General features: G+C 43.7%; 1 protein-coding gene across 1 annotated transcript; it reads right to left on the bottom strand.

Annotated features, from left to right (window-relative positions):
* Positions 1-45: 45 nt before the first annotated feature.
* On the bottom strand, positions 46-27,983 carry LOC110508767 (brefeldin A-inhibited guanine nucleotide-exchange protein 1). The gene is made up of 38 exons (XM_036966251.1): positions 27,698-27,983; positions 24,065-24,095; positions 22,899-23,055; positions 22,547-22,693; positions 21,788-21,967; positions 20,570-20,855; positions 17,931-18,050; positions 16,943-17,133; positions 16,539-16,672; positions 15,821-16,055; positions 15,583-15,682; positions 15,154-15,293; positions 14,951-15,059; positions 14,173-14,377; positions 13,851-13,962; positions 13,463-13,668; positions 12,659-12,743; positions 12,384-12,549; positions 12,038-12,189; positions 10,313-10,600; positions 8,675-8,825; positions 8,284-8,374; positions 8,107-8,147; positions 7,701-7,870; positions 7,416-7,567; positions 6,978-7,150; positions 6,622-6,782; positions 6,193-6,323; positions 5,658-5,787; positions 5,349-5,484; positions 5,073-5,211; positions 4,892-4,958; positions 3,581-3,740; positions 3,173-3,312; positions 2,805-2,973; positions 2,005-2,143; positions 1,538-1,655; positions 46-1,274 (listed from the first exon to the last, which is right to left on the bottom strand). Exons 1-38 carry the CDS (start codon positions 27,816-27,818, stop codon positions 1,101-1,103), a joined length of 5,607 nt encoding a protein of 1,868 aa, XP_036822146.1. The 5' UTR covers positions 27,819-27,983; the 3' UTR covers positions 46-1,100.
* Between the last annotated feature and the right edge of the window lie 4 nt (positions 27,984-27,987).

A 27,987-nucleotide genomic window follows, 5' to 3' on the forward strand; every position in this document is an offset into this window, starting at 1 on the left:
TGCGACAGGCCCCTAAGCCATGCATGACAAATAGCAAAATAAGCATTGAGGCAACTGAATCGTCTGTCAGTTACATATCAATGCAAAGACAAACCTTTATTGACTAATGAGAATGTTCCTGGTGGTAATTAACAGTGTGTCATGTACACCTCTTGTTTCCCAATATAACCGACTCGCCAAGAAACACTATCCTCACAGTACAGCTTCAAACACCATGTGTGTCTTGATTTTCAGAACTCAGACATCTATTTAACCTCCATATATTCAATGTAGAATTGTTTTCTTTTTTTAAATGACAATACATCAAACATGTGGTGACTGCTGACAAGATTTAGCAAATTCAAATGTGTTTAAATTTAAACAAAGTACTACAGTATATACATAGAGTGGAATAACATTTACTCATCTTCATACAATAGTGTCATGGTAAGGTTAAGTTGAAATGACAAGTGCTGTTAGATTTCAAAAGAAAAATGCATGACAGGTTTTAAGTTGCGTTTACACCGGCAGCCCGATTCTGATCTTTTTTTTCACAAATCAGATCTGATGTAATTAGTGGAATTTAAAAAAAGATCAGAACTGGTCTGTCTAGTCTGTAAACATGGCCTTAGTATATTACAAAGCTACTTTTGAATTGTCTAGTTGTATTGGAAGGCTGCTGTTTGGTACCTAGTGGCTGTGCAAAAGAAAAATCACTGCTAACGTTACTCATCCTTTTCACTAACAATTTCATACCTCCTCAGTTCCATAAAATAATGCCAAGAGATACCAAAAAGCACACATCACAGCCTCCACAATGTTAGTTAGTCCTCTGGTCAGAGGGGGAGAAATGACCAGAATAATTGCACTGTTATAACCATCATCTGTATGATATTGTAGGGTATTTCTATGCTGTACAAGGAAGCCATACTGCAGCCATTCATTCAGTGCTTTTCTGGGCCCCACTCACCACACTACCATTAACATCACTGTGCAGCATGGAGGAGCTTCCAGTACCATAATGTAGTGCCATTTGGGATGCACCCTTCCCCTCTCCCACCCCAGAGAGAGACTCTGAGCAGCCTGTGTACTGTGCTGGTCCTGGTCCACTAGTGATGATGTCACTGGCTCCCAGCAGGACCTAGCTCCTCTCGGTGACTAGGCAGCAGTGAGATGTCGAAGGCGTTGCCGATGCGGAGAAAGAACTTACGCAGCACGGCCCGGAGTTCTGGAATCAGGTCAAACTGCATGATCTCACAGAGAAGCGGGAAGTACCTGGATGCATGGGCCTTGAACTGGATAGTACAGGGATACAGGAAGGGACCCAATTAGCTCATTCTCCATCAAAGACATGGGAAGGGAAAATTACAACTTATGTTTTGGTACAGTGTTGTATATGGGGTTTAGGGTGAAATTGCCCCTAGACGCTGATCTTGGATGAGTCTTACATTTCCCCCACTATGGTTAAAGACTGGGGAGGGGAAACTGATGCTAGATCTGTACCTAGGGGAAACTTCATGTCAGAGGTGTATGTGGCTCTACTTTCTGATTGACTCACCCGGTCATCGCTGATCTTCACAACCTTGGTAAGGAAGAGGAGGAGGAGATTGGTCCAGGCTTCCCGGTGGCTCTCTGACGTCAGAGTGAGGAAGTAGGCCAAGGCCTCCCCACACACACTGCAATAGACAGAGAGACGTTACGGAAGTGAGTGAATGTGGAACGTATTTCCAGATCCGAGCAGCAGAATATTAGCCTGGTGGAACCCAGCCTGATCTCGGGATAACTCGCATTCTGTTTCACTTTAAACAAAATGTGAGCGCAGCAGTCAGTCTGACTGACCAGACTAGCAAAATATAGGTTCCTGTCTCAAAGTCTGTGCTATTCACTCTTGTCCACAATGAGGGACTAAAATGTGCTGAACAGACAAACTCTTAACACAAGCCAATAGCACCATTTCCTCTAGCGAAGTTCTTGTTAAAGTGTCTTGTTAAAGAACAGGAAAAAAAAAAATCTTTATGTTCTCACTTGAGCAGTCTTCTCTGCACCTCCTCCCAGGCTGCCTTGCGGCTGTCATCTGTGTACATGCGGAACAGGATGCGGAGGCCACAAGCCAGACTGTTGGTCTCCTGCTTCAACAGGTTGGGTTTGGACTTCCCCTTGAAACCTTAGAAACATCAACATGCTGTGAGACAACTGCTACTGTATGTTAGTCTGGGTCCGTATGTATCAAGTGTCTCAGAGTAGAAGTGCTGATCTGGGATAAGATCCCCTCCGCCCATGTCATTTTATTCATTGTGATCTAAAAGGAAAAAATGATCCAAACTCAGCTTTCCTACTCTGAGACGCCTGACACATACACCTCCAGATTAGAGTTTGCTGTGACAGTGTGAAGGTATTGAGCAGGGGTGTCGAACCCATCGGTGAACCCCCCGGGGAACGCATTCGGTCTTCAATGAGGTCTGGAAGGCCACACTGAAAATCTGTTTGATTTCCTTGGCATCAAAAAATTCCTCTATCTGTAGTTTTTAAAATTTTCGATGATCCCTGACTGTCTCGTGATTATTAGTGAGATGGACAGTCAAGAAACTCTATTAATGTAGGTCCATTGACTGTGCACAGTGGAAATTAGCAAGCTGGACAGTCAAGAAACGGTATGAATATAGGCCCATATAGTCATTTTAAAGTATTTTAAATTAGTTATTTTTTAAAAATGTTTACTTATTTAAATGTTTTACTCAAACCACCCTCGGGCCGGATTGGACCCCCTCCCGTGCAGGATTCGGGCCGCTTGACACCCCTGGTATCGAGGGTCCTGAGTCACATACCAGCCTTCCACAGGACAGTCCTCTGCTCGTTGTTGGAGTTAAAGGCCTTGGCGAAGCGGTGGGACTCCAGCAGACAGTCCAGCAGTTTAAAGAGCTGATCCGAGGTCAGATAGTGGTACATTCCCTGGTCCTGGGCCTCCAACTGGACATCTGCATCTACTGTGTCTCTCTGGAGAGGTTGACAACACAATGCTCAGTTATAACCAAATGTTAGTAAGCCTTACTGATTCAAACTTTTTTTAGTTGTTAGTTGTAATAACATTGACAGCCCCTCTCAAAATATTATTTGCCATAAAATAAATATTGCCCTTAATGGCTTTGCTTCAGTTATTGAAACAGAGCGACTTCAACACTAACTCTTTGGTTACCTGTGCAGCAGCCAGGTTCTCTGCATCCTCCTTCCTGCTGCTGGCGGGAAAGAAGACCATGTTGTCTATGGTCTGGATCAGCTCCAGCTGCACAACACACTTAATGAGCAGCGCTGAGAATAACCTCTGCTCCTGCATCTCTGCAACACATTGACAGACACAGCACAGCCAGTTTGAGGGGCAGGAAGAGAGGAATAGGAGGCAGGAGAGAAACATGGCCACAGGGAGAGATTTGGAGGGGTAGGGATGGTGACAGGGGGGGAGAAGGTGAGAGACAGGGACAGGGGGGGAGAAGGTGAGAGACAGGGACAGGGGGAGAGAAAGGGAGAGTCATGGGTCATTGGCAAGGGAGAGACAACAAGGGGAGGGCTGCCTAGGACTTGCCCATATATCTCCACACAAACTCACTGGCTGGGTTCCTAGCCCTGGGGCCATCCTCATGTGTGCCCGAGGAGCCGCTGTATGTCCTCTGCCTCTGGTTCTCCAGGGAGATCCTGTCCACACTGCACACTGACTGCTGGTCCTCCGTACGAGTCTGAATGTCCACTGACTTCTGGGATATGGAGTCCTGAGAACACAAGAGAGGGACCGGTATGTAGCCTAGATTTGAAACACATCATACAAAATCACAACGAATGATTCCTATTAGCCACTTTCAATGCAACATACCGAAACAAAAACTATGCAAGACTTAGTAGGCAAAACTAACTATGCACGAGATTTAATTGTAGGATTATTTTACATTGACACGCACAAATCTGGCCCCTACAACACAGATCGGTGCGCCATAACCAATCAGAACCTATAGTAGGCCTATTATGCAAATAAATCATTGCTATATATGGATTTGTGTCATTCACTTTGAACTGGACGGTTTTACAGCATGAGCGGTCACGATTATTATGGGCTTGTTTTAAGATAAAAGTGAGAGCTGCATGTAGCCACTTGTGCACATTTGTTCATATTATTTACTAGTTAGTGAGTTATTAGCCCAGTTATAGATCATTTCTAGTCAACAATGGGGGGAGTGATTGCTTCCTACAAGAGCACAAAACATGTACACTTCTAGCCATCTTTGAAATGCGAGTCAGGTAAAGAGCTTTTTTTGTGTCTTAAAGGGGCAGTGTCGAGACAAGGCAGAGAGTAGGATAATTTGTCTTATTCTCTGTAATAATGGTATGGGAATAATAATCCATTTTATTTTGTAAAGTGGTTTCTTGCATCAAACAACCAAATGTCAGTCACCTCCTCGTCCGAAGGACAAGTGGATAAATAGGTTAGTGTCAAGCCCTGCATGTAGGCCTACATTAAACTCCACACATTGGTTGATACTGTATGCTGAATGGTAGAACCGCTATTTCCATGTTAAAATGTTATGTGATGCATTTTCTCCATTGTTTTTTATGCTAGGCCCCTCTGATAGTCCTACATTATGATCAGTTAGGTCATTATGATCAGTCAGTGGTGTTAAAACAATAAATTAACGCGGGTACAGCCTCAGTGTTCACAGTAAACACAACGTTCACATTTGCGCTCAGCTGGCCTGAAATTTGCTCAGTGCCGAAAAATATCAGAGGGAACATCGATCACAACTCAGCATGCTGTTTCGATTCATTTGAGCGTTAAGAAGTACTGTATTGGGAAATCAGTGTGAAGTCTCAAACATAACCCAAATAAACGGTCAAAGTGGAATGGTGAACACACGAGCAGTAAACCTACCAGGTTTGAGAGGTCGTACTGTGGCATCAGCTCCCCCTCTCCTCCAGCTGGTCTCCACGTCAGTAACCTAAGGACAGCAGACCCAACACAGAACAGAGGCAATTTACTCTTGCTATGAATTCTGCACACTTACAGTGGTTCAAATGCAGTAATAACTTCCTGTAATTAAAAAGGGTCTTACGCATGAGGGATGGTTGTTTTGAAGATGTCCAGCATACAGTTACAGGTTTTGTCCCATATCTCTGGGCTGAACTTCTCCCCGTTCAGAATGACTACATTTTCCAGACAGTTGGTCCCTGAGCGCGCCAGCTGCTCGTTGTCTGAGAGAGAGAGGAGAGAGAGGAGAGAGAGAGAGAGAGAAGGGAGAGCAGATCAAAGATAGAGTGAAGAAAGAGAGAGTCCTAAACTCTGAGGTGTTTTAGATGAGACAAGGAACCAACCAGCCCTCTCCTCTCACCTTGTTGTACACACCAGTACAGTTGGGACAGGATATCATCCAGGAGAATATCACTGAGAGGCTCAAAGTACTGAGTGAAGACATCACAGATGGCGTAAAGTGCATGGTTACAGGTGGTGGTCATCCATTCAGCTTTCTGGGTTTGAAGAGGAAAACGAAGTTCATAAAAAGGCAGCAGCTGGCACCTTATTCCCTATGTAGTGCACCACTTTTGACCAGTACTCATAGTGCCAAACCATTTGGGACACACACTATGTATTTTATGGCAGTGACACAAAGTTCCGGAAAATTAGGTTAGCTTAGTCTAACCTCAGTCTGCTGCTCTGGAAGTTTCATGTTGTCAAAGATCCTAAAGATGATCCTGAACAGATCCTGCCACCAGTGTTTCTTGTAGGTGTGACCATAGGTCTTCATCACCTCAAACATCACAGTCAAGCCCCTAGAGCAATGGCAAGGAAACAGGGATGATTTATTAGTAGAGGGTCCACACTCGACGAGTTTATTCTGCTATTTTACTCATTAATGCTACAAAAGCAGGGATGATCATATCACTTGTGAAACTCATTAATTCATGCCAGGTTGACAAAATAAAGACTACTGCTGGTAGTTCATTGTGCATACATTGATTTGACTCATTATCCTCCAGTCAGGAGATGAGACAGGGACTAGGGACACAGGTATTCAATCAAATAAATGTATTTTATAAAGCTCTTTTTACATCAGCAGTTGTCACAGTGTTTTACAGGTACCTGGCCTAAACCCCAAAGAGCAAGCAATGCAGAAGCACAGTGGCCTGGGAAAACTTCCTAGATGTTTGTTCCAGGTAGGATGAGAAGGGCCTTACCTTGTCCTGACGTCCAGTTTACACCGGTTGATGATGCAGGAGAGCTCAAACAGGATGGGGAACCATCCTCGCACCCACACCCGGTCCTCCGGGGCTACATTCATGTCATCGCTGGTGTAGTCTTTGAAGGCCTGGTAAGAGAAGGAGGAGAGGTGTACATCCATGGGTAAGAGAGGAATGTCATGGCCATTCAGAGAGTTGGATTGTCCTGAATAAATTATACCTGAATCCATACATTACCTTTTCGTCTAGGTGATCTCCATTATCACTTATATAACCCTACAATAATGTTTGGTTTGTTTGACTATTTCATACTTTATAACTTCTGCCCAACTACTAAACATCTTAGTTTTATCTCTGCTATACACCATCAAACTGTTAATTATTGGAGTATTTCAAGTCCTTCTCAACATAGTGCTCACTGCTCACCTGTGGCCTCTCAGACACATATTTGGCACAGTGGCGTATGAGGCGGATGGCCTCCATGCTGGTGTCAGGGAAGGAGGCGTTGCAGGCAAACTCAGACAGACACTTCACAGCATCCTGGAAAGAGTCAATGGTGGCCGGGAAGTGCTTCTCAAATACATTCGCTGAGAACAAAAACAGAAAAAACAGAGAAATGACTAGATACAGGAACGGGTAATAGACAGGTTTCTCTTTGAGTTCCTCTTTGAGTTTCTCTTTGCACTACCATCCTCTATTATTCTTCATGTTGACATCGGTAAGTCATGTCATTGCCCAAGGAGTAGCTAGTGTTGGTCAGACTCAGAGAACCCAACACTTACTGACGATGTAGCCGGTGGTCTGGAAGGCCAGTTCTACGATGCTCCCGTCCTGGTCCGAGGCAGCCAGGTGGAACACTGAGAAGATGTTCTTCCACCCTGACCGGATGTTCCCAGCCTGGGAGTTCACCATCTGAGCTATACACCTCACCACCATGTCTCGAATGGTGGGAGACCTGTTGGCGTTACAGATTGAATCATTATGGAATCATTGCTTCAATTCAAGGTTTTAATCATTTTCCAGGTTTGAATTGTTGAATAATTTCAAGTTTTGAATCGTTGAATCATTTCAAGATTTGAATAAGTGAATTGTTTCAAGGTTTGAATCATTTATTTGTTTTAGAAGGCCACAAAGGATACAATTGCAGCAATTTTGACAAGCATTGGAATTTCATTCCATGCACGAATTAGTGCAGGTTACAAAATAAAACAAAAGCAGACCTGTTCTTCTTCATGATATGTTCGAAAGGCCTCAAGAAATCCTTCTGGAAACGGAAGTTGGCGAGCTCTCCTTTTTCTAAGAATTTCATAGACAGCTGCCTCAGGGAGTCAACAGCAAATATAGCCACATCCTCATTGGAGTTACATCCAACCTGTACAGATACAAATGCATCTGAACCACTGTTGTCTCCCCCGAAAACCAGCAAGAGAACAGCTCCATATAAATACATGCAGATGATGCATTTTTACAACAGAAATTGCTACCTAGTTAAAAAACACAAAAACCTTGTTAAAATGGTCCCCGATGACTTCCCAAATTCTAGACCACTGAAGCCTGATGCGGCCCATGTTGTAGTAGGAAATCTCCACAATCTTCTGAAGGCTGAACATACGCGGATGTGTCGGTGAGGCAAGCTCGTCCATGGATACAGCACACAACCACCGGACAAAATCAACTGCAAAATGACAACAAATGCATATCAAGCTGTTAATATTCATGTATACTCAGACAATAATGATCAAATGTATCATACATTTACCCTGTATAACTTCAAACTACCTACCTCGATTCAAACTGATTTATTTGGTTTGTTTCAACCATTATTTTTGTTCAACCATTATTACCTTCAGCACAAATGAGGTTAAATCTACACAGCATTTTTTTTGTAGAGAAATATCAATCAATACCAACCTATTGCATTGCCATCGAGTCTGGTAGAACCAGTAAATATCCTGAGAAAAAACAAACAACATAAGATGAATTTTTCTCCATTTGCAATAGTGACTTCTTTTAGAGGTTTATTGAGTAATAAAACTGGAGAGGAAACAGCTAATAAATTCCATCATAGGGCCCATTCTATCAGCCTACCTGTCAACAGCAACGACGACACTCTGGGAGCTTGTCTCTCCAATGGACTCCTGAATACTGGCTATTTGTTTACGGTCCACATTACCTCCAACTGCAAGACAAACAATGTGTAATGAGAAATAGCTAAGGTACATGTTTTCAGAAAACACCAATAGTCAGACAATGATACATAAGATTATATTACACATTATGAATAGAATATAAAAACCAAACCTGGCATTGTGACAATAGCCCAGAGACTCATCTAAAAGCCTTGTGCATTCCAAATGGCACCTTAGTATATCCCATATAGCGTACTACTTTTAGCAGAGCCCAATGGGGTTAGGGTGGAAAAGGGAATAGGGTGCCATTTGGGATGCAACCTCTGTCATGGAAAGGCAAGAGGACTGACCCAGTCCCAGGTACTCTGAGCTGTCTGAGGCCTGCTCTCTCAGGCTGGCCAGGAGGCCCCCTTTGGCCGGGACTGTCCCTGAGATGTAGCGAGCCTTCACCCCTGTCCCGATAAGCTGGGCCAGCTCCAACTGACTGATACACTTCAGGATCTGTGAAAGACAGGACAGAAGAGTCGGGGTTAATACTTTCTGTTACTATTCAACCTTTATTTAGCCTGGTAAGTCATTTAAAAACCATTCTCATTTGTGATAACTAGCAGGAGAGAAGTGAGAGTTACTAATATTCTAATACCTTTATTTAGCCTGGTAAGTGATTGAGAACAAATTAATTTTCTGACATCGACGAAGTCGGTCAACAATTAAAAAACAGTGACAATATACTGGGAGAGAGAAGCTATTGAAAACATATCCTGGTTGATCAAGAGGTGAACCATTGACTTAGAATATGTGGACAACTACAAATACCTAGGTGTCTGGCTAGACTGTAAACTCTCCTTCCAGACTCATATTAAACATCTCCAATCCAAAATTAAATATAGAATTGGATTCATATTTCGCAACAAAGCCTCCTTCACTCACGCTGCCAAACATACCCTCGTAAAACTGACGATCCTACCGATCCTCGACTTCAGCGAGCCTCCAACACTTTACTCAGCAAACTGGATGCAGTCTATCACAGTGCATCCGTTTTGTCACCAAAGCCCCATATACCACCGCGACCTGTATGTTGTCGTGGGCCCTCGTATACATATACGTTGCCAGACCCACTGGCTCCAGTTCATCGATAAGTCTTTGCTAGATAAAGCTCCGCCTTATCTCAACTCACTGGTCACCATAACAACACCCACTCGTAGCACGCGCTCCAGCAGGTATATCTCACAGGTCATCCCCAAAGCCAACACCTCTTTTGGCCGCCTTTCCTTCCAGTTCTCTGCTGCCAATGACTGGAATAAATTGCAAAAATCGCTGAAGTTGGAGACTTATATATCTCCCTCTCTAACTTTAAGCATCAGCTATCTGAGCAGCTTACCGATCTCTGCAGCTGTACACAGCCCATCTGTAAATATCCCATCCAATCTACCTACCTCATCCCCATATTGTTTTTATTTACTTTTTTGCACACCAGTATCTCTACTTGCACATCATCATCTGCTCATTTATCACTCCAGTGTTAATCTGCTAAATTGTTATTACTTGCTACTATGGCCTATTTATGGCCCTACCTCCTCACGCCCTTTACACACACTGTTAATAGATTTGATATTGTGTTATTTATTTCATGTGTAACTCTGTGTTGTTGTTTGTGTCGCACTGCTTTGCTTTATCTTGGCCAGGTCGCAGTTGTAAATGAGAACTTGTTCTCAACTGGCCTACCTGGTTAAATAAAGGTGAAAAAAACCCCAAAAAACGAAATGCAGTGACAATATACTATAGAACAGAGTTTCTTAATCCTGGTCCTGGGGAATGAAAGGGGTGGACATTGAATGTTTTGCCCCAGCACTACACACCTGATTCAAATCATCAAAGCTGAATGATCAGTTGATCATTTGAATCAGCTGTTTACTGCTATGGCAAAAACCAAAACGTGCACCCCTTTGGGTCCCCAGGACCAGCATAGAAGACAGACTGAGACTAACCTCGTGCCAGGAGTTGCCCAGGTAGTTGCCATCAGTGTGGGCGACGGTGATGAGAGTCTTGATGGTGTCAATATTTTTCTGCTTCATCTCAGAGATACCAGAGCTGGCTGTGAGCAGGGTGAACCGCGCCAGGGCCTGGACGTACGCATCACGCTCTAGCTGGATGGTGAAGATGCAGGCTATCCTGATGGCACAGCGGATCCCCTCCAGACACAGAGAGGCTACCTCAGTGTCATCACAGTCCTGAAGACCCACGCTGAACGCTGCTAAGAACGGGGTCCATGCCAACTGGGGGGGAAAAACACACAACGTCAATACACAAAGAAGGATTTCATGAGGGTTCATATGATCTTAAAATGGTATTCTGCATTTGGTTACAGCATCAGCTACATTCCCATTTTATACTGAAAGGAATGCATTAGTACTGTGAGTAATGGTGGCATATGGTAGCAGCAGTGGGATGTTGTACCTTGAACATTGGTCTGAATATATAAATAGAATGAGTTTCATTCTAATGTTTGTCCTACTGGTAATTCATTCTAATGGTCTGACGTGGTCTCTGTGAGTTACCTTGAACATAGGTCTAACCATAGAAATAGAACGAGTGTATTTTTTTTTATTCTTAAAAAAAATAAATGTTTATTTCAATTCTATGGGTCTGACGTGGTCTAGGTGGGTTACCTTGAACATGGGTCTGACGTGGTCTAGGTGGGTTACCTTGAACATGGGTCTGACGTGGTCTAGGTGGGTTACCTTGAACATGGGTCTGACGTGGTCTAGGCGGGTTACCTTGAACATGGGTCTGACGTGGTCTAGGCGGGTTACCTTGAACATGGGTCTGACGTGGTCTAGGTGGGTTACCTTGAACATGGGTCTGACGTGGTCTAGGTGGGTTACCTTGAACATGGGTCTGACGTGGTCTAGGCGGGTTACCTTGAACATGGGTCTGACGTGGTCTAGGCGGGTTACCTTGAACATGGGTCTGACGTGGTCTAGGCGGGTTACCTTGAACATGGGTCTGACGTGGTCTAGGCGGGTTACCTTGAACATGGGTCTGACGTGGTCTAGGTGGGTTACCTTGAACATGGGTCTGACGTGGTCTAGGTGGGTTACCTTGAACATGGGTCTGACGTGGTCTAGGTGGGTTACCTTGAACATGGGTCTGACGTGGTCTAGGTGGGTTACCTTGAACATGGGTCTGACGTGGTCTAGGCGGGTTACCTTGAACATGGGTCTGACGTGGTCTAGGTGGGTTACCTTGAACATGGGTCTGACGTGGTCTAGGTGGTTTACCTTGAACATGGGTCTGACGTGGTCTAGGTGGGTTACCTTGAACATGGGTCTGACGTGGTCTAGGCGGGTTACCTTGAACATGGGTCTGACGTGGTCTAGGCGGGTTACCTTGAACATGGGTCTGACGTGGTCTAGGTGGGTTACCTTGAACATGGGTCTGACGTGGTCTAGGTGGGTTACCTTGAACATGGGTCTGACGTGGTCTAGGTGGGTTACCTTGAACATGGGTCTGACGTGGTCTAGGTGGGTTACCTTGAACATGGGTCTGACATGGTCTAGGCGGGTTACCTTGAACATGGGTCTGACGTGGTCTAGGCGAGTTACCTTGAACATGGGTCTGACGTGGTCTAGGCGGGTTACCTTGAACATGGGTCTGACGTGGTCTAGGTGGGTTACCTTGAACATGGGTCTGACGTGGTCTAGGTGGGTTACCTTGAACATGGGTCTGACGTGGTCTAGGTGGGTGGCGCTGGTGAAGGGAGCCTGGACGTGGCTGACTGCCTCCATCAGGGCCTTGGCTGTCTTAGCCATCTGCTCCATCTCTACATTATACAGCAGACGTCTCTGCTTCTCACTGGCTACACCTGGAGGAAACAGAGACTTGGTGGGCATGCTCTCACATATAAAACACACCTACTGTACACACACTGTCAACAACTAGCCACACAATACCCTATGTTGATGCAATCACTGTGCCTCTGAGGACAGAGAAGCTTTGAATCCATTTAGTGTGCTTGTTTCTTCTTGACCCGTGTCATTTTGTCATCCAGCAACTTACTTTGTTTGCTGGATTTGAGGGTTAATTTTTTGGTTTCATTCATGGCTATTTTCTTCCCTGCGATTTCATCGTAAATAGCTGACAGGTACTCCTCAGGTAAATCTTTGCTGTCGTTGATTCCTCGGTTCATCTTGATGTATTGCTCTTTTGTCATTTTATTCTTCACCTACATTTTTAAAAAATTAAAAAATACAAATGTTTGGTCACAGCTCATGTTTTAACATATGAGAAAATGACCTCTCTTAATCAAGAAACTGTTTGCTTGAGATACTTACTTGGGGACTGTGAAGGTCTGTTGTCAGCATAATGATTGAATAAGCCAGGACATAGGCCGTATCTGCACTAGCGAACTCAGTTTGCCTGAAGGAACAGAGAAAACCCCCAATGTCATAACATGTACTGTGTAATATTATCAGGGTGGCTGCGGATAGGAATTCTCTGGAACCCACTTCCCGACACCTAAAAGTCAGAAGCTTTACACACAGTCTCTGCTCTACTCGTTCGGCTGCCCAGGGAACAGGCTACTCTGGTGAATTTCAGAGATGAATGGAAAAAGGTGCTTGTTTAATAAAGTTAGATCAGTTGATATCTGCAAGATCCCATTATTCCTCTCATGCGGCCAAAACAAAACGGAGTGCCCCACTGGGCTTACAGGACCTTTGTAACAACACTGTACATCTCAAGATCTAAAGGCACATTCTCATTAAGCTGATTGAGATCAAATGGTTGGCATGCAGACATGTGGGTAAAACTTGAAGAATTATCATACAGGATTAACAGTGAGAAATGTGAAGGCAGGGTGACCACAAACATTTGTGAGGAAAGTAGAGGTACATGAACAGAACGTGATCCGGATCATCAGCTCTGGGGAAGAGGCTTCCAGGGGGGCGGATCATGCCGGTTACCTTCGGATCCGCAGCCTCGGCCTAACATTAGAACAACCTACATCTATTAAAGCCACACCATGGACTGCATCCCAAATGGCACCCTATTCCATTGTCAAAAGTAGTGCACTATAAAGGGGAAAGGGTGCCACTTGGGACGCAGGCCATGCAGTCTGTCTACTGATAGAGACTCACCCTTGGTTACATTCTAAATATCTGGCCGCAAATTTTTCCATGAGACGATCAATCTTCTGGGCCTCTCCGGGCAGACGGAAGCCCTCCAGGAATAGACGCAGAGCCGAGACAAAGTCCTTGCCTTGGAAATCCATCTGGTCAACATAGGCGTACATCACCTCTTTATTAATGCGCTCGTTATCCCCGATGAACTCACCCACCTGAGTCTGATAAGCAAAGAAGGAAGTCCATACAGAGGCATTTCAATATACACAAACATAACGTAAATACAGTGTATATCCAATATGTTTGTGGACATCAGTAAGAAGAACACAAGTTAGATATCTCTTTTTACAGGCTAAGAGGAAGTTAGTCTCATTCATTGCATGTAATTTCAGCAGGTGCTTACAGAGTCTAGCCTCTCCTCCTGGTGCAGGAACTGGGCTAGGTCCTCTGGTGTGGTACCCAGCATCCCTTGCTCCTGCAGGTACTGGATGCCCCTCTTTGGCTTCTTGTTGAACCTGCACAGGAAGAAAGAGAGGGGGATAAGTCTGTGATAAGTGACTGAGCAGATTGACTGATCTACAAATCATAATGATTAGTTATTTAGGATGCAAGGTGATTTGTAGATTAGCCAGTGTGCTCAGTCCGACTCTCAAACACAGCCACACTGAGCTCTCTGGGCCACTGATAGCTGCTCTGACTACACTTCCAGTCTCCAACACACTTACAGGTCGATGCCTTGCTCGATGATCTCTTTCTGCTGCTTGAGGACCTCAAACTGCTCTGCGTTGTCCGTTCCTGACATGAGGGTGCTGTAGGAGCCGATGCCTGAGGAGGCGCTGGAGTCCAGGGAGTTGAGGCTGCCGTAGCGGTTGATACTCTCTGGTGGTTTGGTGCTCTCACTGGGCTCCTGATCCACGGGCTTCTCCTGACCTACAGAAGAGGGGCGGCACGTAGGGACATCCCATAATATTAAGAATAACCCTTTTCCTTTATAAACACTGTTAGAGGTCTCAACCTGTATCATCTCAGGGGCTCACTACTGTACCAGGTCTGCAGCAGTAAGCCTGAACACCACCTGTGTTCACAGCGGGTTAGCAAACACAAGGCCACACAACAAACTGAAAGGTAGCTACTACCTAACACTAAGGCAGAGGGGATTTTTGCTAAAACTGATTATCAAGATCAACCCCAGGCTCTAACTGGAACAATGGGTGTCTAAGGCTATGAATACATTTCAGGATTTACCTGCTCTTCCTTACAAGATCAAAGATAGAGAGCAAAACAGATCCAGATCAGTGATGGAAAACGTAACGATAAACAAAAACGTAGTTCAGTGTGAGCTGGAGAGAGATCTCAGGTGTGTAGTTAAAGCCTCAGCGGGTTTGCGTGTCAGTAAGAAGGGCCTGGGCTATTGCAGTAGCTCTGGTTATGAATGAGGACAGTTTGGTCTCAGGAGAAACACAGAAGCTCTTATTCAACAGTAGTAAGTAAGTGGTATCTTACCTAGACTGGTCTGAGAGTTAGGGTTCACATACTGATCATTGCTCCACTCCACCATACACTTGAGAATGGACACCAGACACTCCAGACCCTTTTTCCTCAAGCTCAGTTCCTACAACAACAAGAAAAAACACACATTAAAATGGTCACACAACAGGAAAGGAGATCTATGGATAGTGAGAGTGTCCATTGGAAGCATCTCTTACCTGAGCAGGTGTGGTGCCAAGCTCATGCCCCACTCTGCCCTGTGCTATCTTCGACAGGTAATTGACCAGCCTCTCAAATATATTAGCAGCGTTCAGGTCACAGTCGTAGTTGACATAGATATCCACCACACTCTGGGCGTCTGTGAGGAGAGGCAAGAGACAGAGGTGAGTGTCTGTCTGTCAGAGCCTCAGTAGTGGGAGGTTGTATCATACCTGGGGGCCGGGGAGACAGACAACCAAAGAGGAAGGAGTACTACTGCTACCTCGCTCTCCCTTCAAAGTTCATGAACAGAGGAGCAAACTGAAGTGAAGAGGGAATCCAGCAGCTTTTCTTTATTGGTAAAACCAACGTGTTTCAACCCTTCATCAGGTTTTACAGATAGACAAACCCTGGTAGTGTGAAGTATAGTAGACAAACCAGACACCGACCTGCACAGATCCTGGTGAGGCTCTGGATCACCATCCATTTATGATCATAGGAGCTGGTGGACGTCTCCAGGATGTAGAGGAAGATCTCCTTGAAAAACACCTGAGGGGAAAAAAACTTGGTGATGAAACTCCACCATATCTGTTAACAAAATCCGGTCTAAAATCATGTTGTAATGATTCAATGGGAATAGGGTGCCATTTGGGACAGACCCATAATGAATCGAGACAGTTCCAGTACCTCGATTTGCATCTTGAGGTGAGTCTTGAAGTGGGAGAGGAGGGTGAGGAAGATGGAGAGCGAGAGCTCAAAGACCTCGGGGACAGAGGAGACGCCGTTCTTAGACAGCGCCACACACAGGTACTGCTTGATGGCGTTGATGAACATCTCGTTGGTCTTGAAGACGGGCCCCGCGTTCTGCAGGATGGACAACAGCAGCTGGAGGGACAGCACCTTGGAGCGCAGCTCGTGAGATCTACAGAGACAAGCAGAAAACAACATTTACTTTAAGCATCCACATATAATGCATGTTAAGACTTGCCATGAGCACGTATATAATGTCCTACTATCATCTAATATACAGTGGTCATGCATAGAGCAGGGCTGTTCAATCCTGGTCCTGGAGGGCTGAAACACTTCTGGTTTTCATCCTCTCCTTCTAATCAGGGACTAATTCAGACCTGGGACACCAGGTGAGTGTAATTAACTACCAGGTAGAAACAAAGTGTTTCAGCCATCCAGGACCAGAATTGGACAACCCTGGCATAGAGGGATGTAACATACTATTAGCCTTATTACAAGACATTATAAAACAAGTTATAAAGCTAAGTTATTATACCTGTAGGCTTTAAGTAAAGTTTTAACAAGAGGTTCAATCTTACAGTCATTTCCTGTGGCCATATCCTACCGGTCTATTCATACAGTAACTAGGTGTGACAGGGTATGAAGGAGAGCTAACTTAGGATCAGGAGGTCCATCAGACAGTGGCTTCATAGAGAGTTTGCAGAGAGAGCGGAAAACTAGAAAGGCATCCTTCTGGAGGATATGGGAGAACTTAGCAACAGGAGACGAACCACTCGTAGCTCCAGATTCCTAGAAAACGAAACGCACAGACTCATCTGAGATTAACGAAAAAATTATACATTTTCATATGCACAAATGTACATGAATGCACCAAACAGATGTTAAAACTCCATAGACAATGTATGAATCCCAAATGGCACCCTATTCTCTATATAGTGCACTAATTCTGACCAGGGCCCATAGGGCTGTGGTCTAAAGTAGTGCACTATAAAGAGAATAGGGTGCCATTTAAGATGCATACAACGCTATTCTATGTTGGGGAGCAGTGTAGGTGGGCACCTGAGTGTCGTTGGAGGAGACAGAGATCCTGTCATCTGTCAGTGAGGGGGTGAAGCTGGCAGATATAGGTGTGCCAGGGATACCGTTGGCATGGACGTTCTCTGTGTCGCTGCCCAGCCCGCCCTCCTCCTCCACCGGGACTGGCATATCGTCTACACACTCTGTAGCGCTGCACACACTCTCCCTGCATTCTACACACACGCACGCAAGCACACACACACGCACGCAGGCAAACAGACATATGCATGTCAACCTCTCCTGGCTCAAAGTGGAGGAGAGATTGACTTCATCATTACTTGTATTTGTGAGAGGTATTGACATGTTGAATGCACCGAGCTGTCCGTTTGAACTACTGGCACACAGCTCAGACACCCATGCATACCCCACAAGACATGCCACCTGTCTCTTCACAATCTCCAACTCCAGAACAGACTACTGTATGAGGCGCACAGTACTACATAGAGCCATTACTACATGGAACTCTATTCCACATCAAGTAACTGATGCAATTAAAAAAAATATACAAATACCTCTTCTGGAACAGCGGGACTGTGAAGCAACACAAACAAAGGCACAGACACATGCAGACACACACACGATAACATACGCACTATACACACACGTACACATGGATTATGTGTTGTAGATATGTGGTAGTAGAGTAGTGGCCTGAGTGTACATGCTTAATGTGTTGTGAAATCTGTTGTCAATGTATTGTAATGTTTTTAAAATTGTATATCTGCCTTAATTTTGCTGGACACCAGGAAGAGTAGCTGCTGCCTTGGCAGCTAAAATAGAACTTAGGATCATCTCAGAAAACAGAACTGTGGGGCTAAAATTGTATGATAAAGAAAGATCATTTCCATTTCACAATCCATCCACCTTGTGCATGGTCAACAACTTTCAAGGAACTAAATAAAGTGAGTCCAATTTTCTACAGACAAGACAGACTATATAAGAGTATAAAGTTAAGAAAATGCCGTGTTACCTCCAACAACTGTATTGACAACTTCCTGCAGCATGGTCTGGACCATCTCTTGAGCCTGCTCCTCCTCATAGTTGAATGGTTCTTGCTCAACAACCCCTTCAGCATCTTGCGGAGAAAAACCTAGAGCGATGTAAACACACTTCACCATACTTACTTAAATCAGATTGACACAGATTGAGCTGCAATGTAATTACTTTCAAGTTTCAGTAGAGGACAATATCCTGTAGGATTTAAGGGCGGCACGTAGCCTAGTGGTAAGAGCAGTGTGCCGGTAACCGAAAGGTCGCTGGTTCGAATACCCTAGCCGACAAGGTGAAAAATCTGTCGATGGTGCCTTGAGCAAGGCATTTAACTTGAATTTGCTCCAGGGACGCTGGCTGACCCTGTAAAACAACACATTTCACTGAATATATCTGGTGTGTGTGACAGTAAAATATTTATACCAACAACAAAAAGATGCACATAAGTCTTTGAGAGAGTTATTTTACCATCACTCCCCTACTGCTACCACGGCACAGCTACATGTGTACAAAACATATTAAACCGCAGAAGTCTCTGAAGACCATTTCATTATGAATCCCAATTAAGGACCTCTGCCTTGTAATACCTTGTAGAGTTCAACTGCCTCTGATCAGGCCAAGGAGTCTAGAATGTACACCATATTCAGACATCACCTATTTTCTATTAAGTGCACTACTTCTAAGTACACCACTTCAAAAGTAGTGCACTATAAAGGGAATAGGGTGTCATTTAGAACATAGCCCTTGAATTATGATGGAAGCTTCCTTCCCGCCATCTAAGAGCTCTGTAGCCCTTTACCTTCGTGGTAATTGGGCTGTATAGATAGGGCTAAATTGAAATGTTCCTTACAGAAGAAATATGAAAATAATATGCATAAGCATGGTAGAAATTGAAAGGGACAGTTGGGAGATTATGGGGAAATTATTAGTTGAGAACACAACAGTTCACCCGACAAGGCTGAATTTAAACATTACACTGTTAATTTCATGTACTGTACTTTTCACCAGTGTTGTAAAAAATACTTTAAAGTACTACTTAAGTAGTTGTTTTGGGTATCTGTACTTTACCATTTATATTCTTGACAACTTTCACTTCACTACATTCCTAAAGAAAATAATGTACTATTTACTTCATACATTTTCCCTGACACCCAAAAGTACTCATCACATTTTGAATGCTTAGCAGGACAGGAAAATGGCGCATTTCACGCACTTATCAAGGGAACCTCTCTGGACATCCCCATGGCCACTGATCTGGTGGACTCTCTAAACACACATGCTTTCATTTGTAAATTACTGTATGTCAGTGTTGGATTGTGCTCCGTAAACTTTAAAACTTGTGCCGTCTGGTTTGCTTAATATAAGGAATTTGAAATGATTTATACTTTTACTTTTGATACTTAAGTATTATTTGAAACCAAATACTTTGACTATTACTCAAGCAGTATTTTACTAGATGACATTCACTTTTACTTGAGTCATTTTCTATTAAGGCATCTTTACTTTTACTCAGGTATGACAATTGGGTACTTTTTCAGGCACTGCTTTTCACCACATTTGTTGATATCGAAATCTAAAAATACTCTGGATACATTCAGTAACATGATAAGAATATTCCTGGAAAATGTAGGGTAGGTGCAACATAAAACAACAAAATGACAAGGTGCAACATAAGAATAATAACTGGTGTCTCCAAGTGGCCACACACAACTCCAAAGTGTGTACACTTCCGAAGTCCTTTCAATGCACTTATGAATCAAAGAAGAGCCTTGAGCTATAATATGTTTTATTTTAGCTCTCCTAGCTGTGCCATTGAGGAGAAAACACACTTTTACTGTTGTTGTTTACGCAATCCAAGAAACAGCCCATTATAAATCACAATCTGAGTCAAGTGAGCATCAAATCACAAGGCAATTCAGAGAAACAGATCATACTTTTGGTGTGCATAGAAAGGGGTGCATTCAGGTGTGTGTTCTGCAGAGAATTTCCTTCCCAATAGACAAACATAGGCTCATTCGCTTTGGAACATGTCATGTCATGTTGTAACTGTACATCAAACAGTGAACGAAAACGTTGACACTGTATATGAGTTTTATGATATGGAATTGTGATGCGCACATGGGTGTATGGCTTGCTTGTATGGCATCAAAGCGGTATTCATTATAATCCTCAACGTCTCATGTTTCAAAATACATTGAGTCATCTTAATTTACAGCACTACTCTCTATCAGGCAACAAAACATTTTGCCCAATTGCTGGGAGGGATGTGGGCAACCTCTTGTCACGTGTGGTGCTCAAGTTCAGAACGTCGGCCATTCAAAACCCATTCAGAGCTGTGAAGCGCAGAGCCTGAGCTCTGACATCATTTATACTATGTTATTGTACAGCCACTGCGTTCCAACTTAGGCGCTTATCTGTGACAAAATCTGCCATGGCAAACCTCTCTCTCAGCAGAGAATGTATAGGAATACTAATTCACGTGCATGGATTTTACGTCTCCTAATCGAATGCAGTGATGAAGGTGACACACACTGAAATATGGAACAGTGATTTCCATAGAGACAGTAGACAACTTTCCATAGAGACAGTAGAGTGATTTCCATAGAGAGAGAGACTTACCCTGTGCAGCAGCTGCGGTAGCTTGGTCCGCCTCCGTCTGCTCATTCTCAGCACTGCAGAACACAGAACCGTTCTCAGGCTCCAGGTCCCCGCAAGTGTTCTGCTCAGGCATCTGGGTGGCCTCCTCCTGAGGTGGGGGTGAGGCGGTGTGCTGCTCCTGTTTAGGGGAGGCATGGGGCTCCAGATGAGGGGAGGCAGGAGGCTCCTGCCCCTGTTGGCTGACTGGTGACGGCTGCAGATGCTGCTGTCTTAGACGCTCCTTCTCCATCTGTCTGGCCTCTTGGAGCTGGAGACAAGGGAAGACACACACACAAGTTTTCACTTAATGCATAGCCTTAGATGGCACAAAACATAATCATAGGCCAAACTATTTTAGACCATGCACTGTCAAGCCAAGCACTAAAACATCACTGGGTATCATTTGATTTTTTTTTCAAGGTGTCTGGTATACAGGTCAACATAAGGAAACCAATCACAATGTTGGTACTAAGCACATACATTGTTTTCTGAATCCAGTGTCTTCAAGTCATAAATGATAAACAATGTTACATTCTTGATTTCTGACTGGCATTGTGAGATTAGGTTTAAATGAACTCAACTGGCTGCCAAGTGGTGACGTCACAGCTCATAAAAGGTCAAAGCATTCAGTGCAACAATGCAAACACTGACCAAGGCAACATACTTTGGGGAATGCTATACTGTATCTCTTTAATGCAGGGGGCTTAGTCAGGGTTGGTTCCCTGGTCGGGTCAGCAGCCAGCTGATAGGCAGGCCTGCGCGTCTCTACTGGAAAGAAAATCCCACTTGGCAAAGATAGCAGAGAGACGAGTCATGCCAAGATGCACACACACCCAGAAGAGTTCATATATCATCAGCCACTTCAACACCAAGCAGCGAAACGCAACGCACTTCCCTGCTGCAAGCTGTACCTGACGCACCTGCTTTCTGGACGACCCAGAACAATTTATCCTGTGATTTGAATGCTAGATATCATCGGCGAGTTTAAATAAACTTGAAAAATTATATAATTATGTTCCAGCTTCTTTTCCATTGATGCCGTAATCATAGAAATATAATTACTGGAATGGGAAAAGGCCCTCAGACTACACTTATGGGTACACTCAATATGGTCGCCGGTCCACCCGTCATGGCACATTGACTGTTCTAGTCATTCTATTTCTATGGCCCAATTATGACAGAGCGAGAGAGAGCGCTTACTGCTTGGTTCTCCATACGTGCAAAGATAACATTGAGCATCTGTGTGAGGGTGGCCTTGGCCGTGGTCTGGTTGATGAGGTTCTTGCTGGCCAGGTAGATGTTGTAGCAAGTCCTGACAGCCTGCAGCACTGTGCCCTCGTGGATTTCGATGTGTTGAGAGGTCACCGATGTCAGCAGAGCCTGCAGAGTGACAGCACCCATTGAAATAGAATGCTTTACTCCTATGGGTACACCCTAAATTATTGCTAGTACACCCATTACGACATTCTTGACTTGAATGGGGACACCCATTCCTACTTCTATGGCACCGAACTAACAATCACTACCGCTCACAGTTAACAAGATATGCTTTTTATGACCAAACACAAAACATTATAACAACATGAGAATGTCCATTTTCAATCATTCCTATCATTAACAAATCAATTATGGTTACCTCCTGTCTCTAAAATCATGATTTTGATGCTATTCCTTAGTGGGCAGTAATATTGAACAGTAAAAACCAATAACTGAGCATTTCGTCCGCTATGTATCTGCCAAATGTTAGATTGACCAGTTTGGCGCAACCTTGAGAAGAAGGGCCTGAACACACCATTGATGTGTGTTATCTGCTCAGTGGCGAGACGACAGAAAGACAGGCAGACACAGGCCAGTCAGGCCTGACACAGGATTAACACTGAGGGGAGTAGAGGAGAGGCAGGCTGGGGCTGGTGTGTCTGTCACACACAGTGTGGAGGAGAGGAAGAGAAGAGCTCATACCTTTATAATTTGTAGCTGAATACCTTGGTCTGTCTGAGGGCCTTGAAAGCAGCCACATATCGTCTCGATGATTCTATCGATCAACCTCTTACCAGGCGTGGTGTTGTCTGGTGCGTTTCCAGTGAGGTGGCCATAAGCAATGAGTTTCTGGAGAAAGAAAGGTCAGGTTAACCCTCCATGGTGCATGTATTGGACAATAATACAGACACATTCTGTAGACATATTTTGATCAGTTCCATTTGCCAAGATAAGACATACATCTAATGAAGCTGTTTGTGTTTGGGTGTGTATGTGTATTTGGGTGGGTATGCATGTGTGCACGTCCATGTGTGTAGTGTAACCTACCACTGACCTGTAAACAATCTAAAGATGTGATGACAATGCGAGGACATTTGGACTGGCAGGCTAACTCAAATGGCAGGAAGTACTTGTCTGCTTCAATGATGGTATCCTTGGACTTGACCGGTGGTAGGGTACTGGAATCAGCATTGCTGTCTCCAGGAGGGGGACTGGGGGGGGCACACAGTGGCAACTAAATGGTTAAAACATTAGGCCAAACAACATGTCTGAGGAACTCAACCACCTAACATTGGACATTTGTGCCTCAGTGAGCAATGGCAAACTGGTTACAGGGGTAGGGAGGAAAACAGGGGAGGGGTACCAGTGTCTGCTAGGTGGACAATGACACAAACACAATAGCTGCATTCCAATTCTTTACCCTTCTCCAGACGTGTGCACTTGAACACTCCCTACTGCCAATGCTTACATCAATCCAATGCTTTTAAATGCATGAGGGGAGATGTACGAGTGAACACATTTTGGGAGAAAGGTAGAGAATCAGGATGTAGCCAATGTCAGTTACAGTAGCTGGGGGAGCCAGTCTACGGAGTCAATATTTGTATCACACTTCTCGTTTCAGCTCCACACACCCTCCCTCTCATTTCCTCAAACATGAATTCGGCTGGCAACGAAGCAGATCAGCCAAAACTTTAATTGCATATTAATGCAGACTCGAGAGGCGTTCATCTCCCCAAAGCATATTTGTTTTTGTCAATAAATGTAAAAAAAAAGTGTCTTGTTTTTAACATTGAGTGAGAAGTGATGAAAGCTTTATAGACTGCTGTGCTACAGTGTGTGTGGGAGTGTCCCAAATGGCACCATTTCCCCTATGGGCCCTGGTCAAAAGTTGCGTACTATATAGGGGGTAGAGTTTCATTTGGGAATCACATTGTGTCTGGTCAGTGTTCCAGCCTGGGGCCTGGGGGGTGGTGACTTGGACATGTGAGAGCTCAGGTGTGACGGGGATGAAACCTCCACACAGAAGCCAACAGGAGATGTGCGGGTCACTGAGCTGCACTGAACTTTGGGCCTGTCTGGCTTACCAACCAACAACATATTCAGAAAGGAAGATTGTTGTTCTCAGGAGCCAAGAGAAGGAGACACATCAAAACAACCCATTATTTACTACAGACATTTCAAACATACACACACACACACTACATCTCATAGTAAACCCACCTCAGCTTCTCTGTTTCTTCTTTAATTTCCTCTGAAAACAGGAAGAGAGAAACAATTAACCAAATACCTTTGATATTGGCCCTGCATGGCCTGTATAATGCTGTACATCAACAGCCAATGTTAAATGGCAGCAGTAGAGGGTTTCATTACATGAAGGCATGGGCACTTTGTCAAATTAGCCGATGTCCTCCACGACTATACATTCCTGCCCTTGACCTTCATAGAAGATCCTGCCAAATTGAATACTCCATACAGATATTGATGTCCGCTGGCAATACAATTACAGTTGAGATGCTCTGTGAACAGGACAGAAAACATCCAATACCGTAATATAATTTCTCTTCATAGGAGCTACTGTCCATTTTATGATTACTTCATGAGTCATGATGAGATCATCACCAATGGCCTCATTATCAGTGACATCATCACCCCTGGCCTCTACCAACCAGAGTTGTATTCATTAGTGCACACAGTAGCGAAACATTTTGCAAAAATTAAAAAAGAAAACAAGAGTATCTTGTTGGACAAATTCAGGTAGGTCCATCCCTGTTCTGGTTGGTTTTCTTGTGTTTGGTGTCTAGCGAATACTATCGAGACCTGTAGGACTGAGATCACTCTGGGCCAGATAAATAATAAGAGCAACACTGTGGGACCAGATACAGAGGTAACCTCCCCTCCATCATCATCATCATCATTATTTAGACTACAATGTAACGGGAGGCACTGACCACTCAACAGTGTACCAGACACAATCAATACAGAATGAAGATGAACTAAATAACAAACCTAGTGTTTGGTGGAATTCAGAAGAAACAAATGCACCCCATGACTTGTCAACCCGAAAGGCAATCAGTAAACAATTTAAGTAAGTATTTTTTTAATCAATCTTTTTTTCACCAAAATATACACCACATTTGACCCTAAAAACCATTTACTCCAAGTTAAGAGGCAGCAGATCATCCAGACGTTTAATGTAGCTAATTAAACATTCGGGTATCGGTGGAGCAGGAGCCACTGAAGGAGAGGTTGGGGTCATGGTCATCATCCACCTGGTTTCATCTTGGATGGCAGTATACTTCTAAGCAATGGCGCATGTTAGGCTGGCTGCTTACATAGCTGACAGTGAAGTTGTGTGCATAAGATATGCAAGTCTATGTACTTGTCATACTGATTCATTAGTGAGCAAATAGTCTTTGGTTTTGACAAACTGGCTTTTCTGTTCTGGAATTACTTTCATAGCACAGCTGAAAGTTTAGCCTATGTATAGAAGTCCATATTATAAGATAAACTCATTTGGTAAGATACTGTCTAACAAACAACCTACACATTCTCTCCATTCCCCTTTAGATTTCTTCCTTAAACAAAACACAACCATATACCATCTGGTACATCTAGTGTTGTATAAGTGTGTTCCAGATGTTTAACCATGCTTAGAAGCAGGTGCAACCATAGACATTGAATTATTAGAACCGGCCCCACCCATTGCAGACCCATTGAATTGAATAGATACGGCCGCTCAAGTAATTATGTTTCTAAAACAAAATATAAATATAAAACGCAACATGTTAAGTGTTGGTCCCATATTTCATGAGCTGAAATAAAATATCCCCAACATTTTACATAAGCACAAAAAGCTTACTTCTCTAAAAAGTTGTGCAAATTTGTTTACATCCCTGTTAGTGAGCATTTCTCCTTTGACAAGATTTGAATGTAATTTATTGAACCTTGATTTAAGATAATCCATCCACCTTACAGGTGTGGCATATCAAGAAGCTGATTAAACAGCATGGTCATTACACAGGTGCATCTTGTGCTGGGGAAAATAAAAAGCCACTCTTAAATGTGCAGTTTTGTCACACAACGCCATAGATGTCTCAAGTTGAGGGACCATGCAATATGCATGCTGACTGCAGGAATGTCCACCAGAGCTGTTGCCAGAGAATTTAATGTTCATTTGTACACCATAAACTGCCTCCAAAGTCATTTTAGAGAATTTGGCAGTACGTCCAACCAGTCACACTACCGCAGTCCACGTGTAACCATTCAAGCCCAGGATCTGCACATTCGGCTTCTCACCTGAGACCAGCCACCCAGGCAGCTGATGAAACTGTTGGTTTGCACAACTGAATAATTTATGCACAAACTGTCTGAAACCATCTCAGGGAAGCTCATCTGCATGATCGTTGTCCTCAACAGGGTCTTGACCTGATTGCAGTTCAGTGTGGTAACCAATTTTAATGGGCAAATGCTCACCTTTGATGGCCACTGACACACTGGAGAAGTTTTGCTCTTCAAAGATGAATCCCAGGTTCAAATGTACCGGGCAGATGACAGACAGTCTGTATGTCTTTTTTTAAGGTATCTGTGACAACCGGATGCATATCTGTATTCCCAGTCTTGTGAAATCCATAGATTAGGGCCTAATGAATTTATTTAAATTAACTGATTTCCTTGTATGAACTGTAACTCAGTAAAATCTTTGAAATTGTTGCATGATGCCTTTATATTTTTGTTCAGTGTATATGCAATTGCATTTTATTTATTGTTGTCAACTGCTGGCAAGCATAAACCTCCTGGCACGGGATGTTTTTCAGCACTACCATAGACTGACTTCAAGGAATTATGGATCAGAACTTTCTGTGGACAGTTCACTACTTGGGACATTTTTGGGATCATAGCCTATTTAGACTATTACGACTAGAGACCAAAACCGTTGACACAATTTGTGGGTTAGTGGTGCGCCCACAAACACACACAAGTATAGTGCAATACTTTTGACCAGGGCCCATAGGGTTCTGGGTACAAGTAGTGTACTTTATAGGGAATGTGGTGCCATTTGGGATACATACCTTATCTAGTGATGTTATGCAAACTCTTGTCCCATTGCCACAGTCCGGCCCACAGTACCCTTCTTGAGCCACATCATTCACTGTAATGTTGTTGTCTGTCTCCACAGGGTGGGACCAAACTCTCAGTGAATAATTGCATCAATTGCTAATGTTAATCCTGAATTAAGATAATGTAATATAATATATTTTTACCATGTTTCCTCTCCCTAAAAAATTACAACAAAATCTCTAAAAATCTTTGTATCTGTGTGAATCTGCCCATTTATAAACAATGAATCTGCCAATGTAATCACTGTCAACATTATTAAAGCAATGATGGCAGCATACAAAGAGGCTTGCGCTGATCAAAATGTAACACTAATTATTTAGTAAGGATTCGTAACTAAACACGCCGTCTTTGGAAGGCACAGGGTAATTACGGGATACTGGTGTGGTCACAATGGAGTGGACCACCCCTCTCACACCTGCGCCCTCTCCCAGGCTACACCCCAGACGACAACAAGCATACATATCCTAACAAACTAGATTACAAAATTAAGCGTGATCAATACCAGTTTTCGGCCCAGTATTTGAATCGAATCCCGATTCTGCAGCGATTTAAAAGCAATACTTGTTTTGAACGCAGCCCATATTGAGAACGTTACTACAATGAACGAATTGCAACGATGTATCCAAGCACTTCATGTATCGAACCGAGAGTCATTGGTGCAGTAGGACGATGTGTGTAGCCTATGACAAATGATGATGACACCCCAAACTTACACATTGCCACAATATAACTCACCTAGTGCCACCTCACAGGCTTTGCGCAACTGGGAATGGTGAGCTTTTTTCACCTCCTTATCGGCTAAAATCTTCTCCAGTGCTCGGTTTAAAAACATGTTTCTCGTTTTACTCTCATACATGATGTAATGGAACTGTATTCAAAGCTGCTGCCCCGTGGACAGAATAGTGTTGTTATAGTCTTATTTTTTTAGAGAGGGTAACATTGGAGCACTAAGAAGAAACATAAAAATATCCTTTATTCCAGAAAGGAAATCCCACCGATTTCTGTCAGCAACCTGTCAGCGCCAT

The sequence above is a fragment of the Oncorhynchus mykiss genome, chromosome 28 (assembly GCF_013265735.2).
Source record: "Oncorhynchus mykiss isolate Arlee chromosome 28, USDA_OmykA_1.1, whole genome shotgun sequence".
Classification (NCBI taxonomy): Eukaryota; Metazoa; Chordata; class Actinopteri; order Salmoniformes; family Salmonidae; genus Oncorhynchus; species Oncorhynchus mykiss.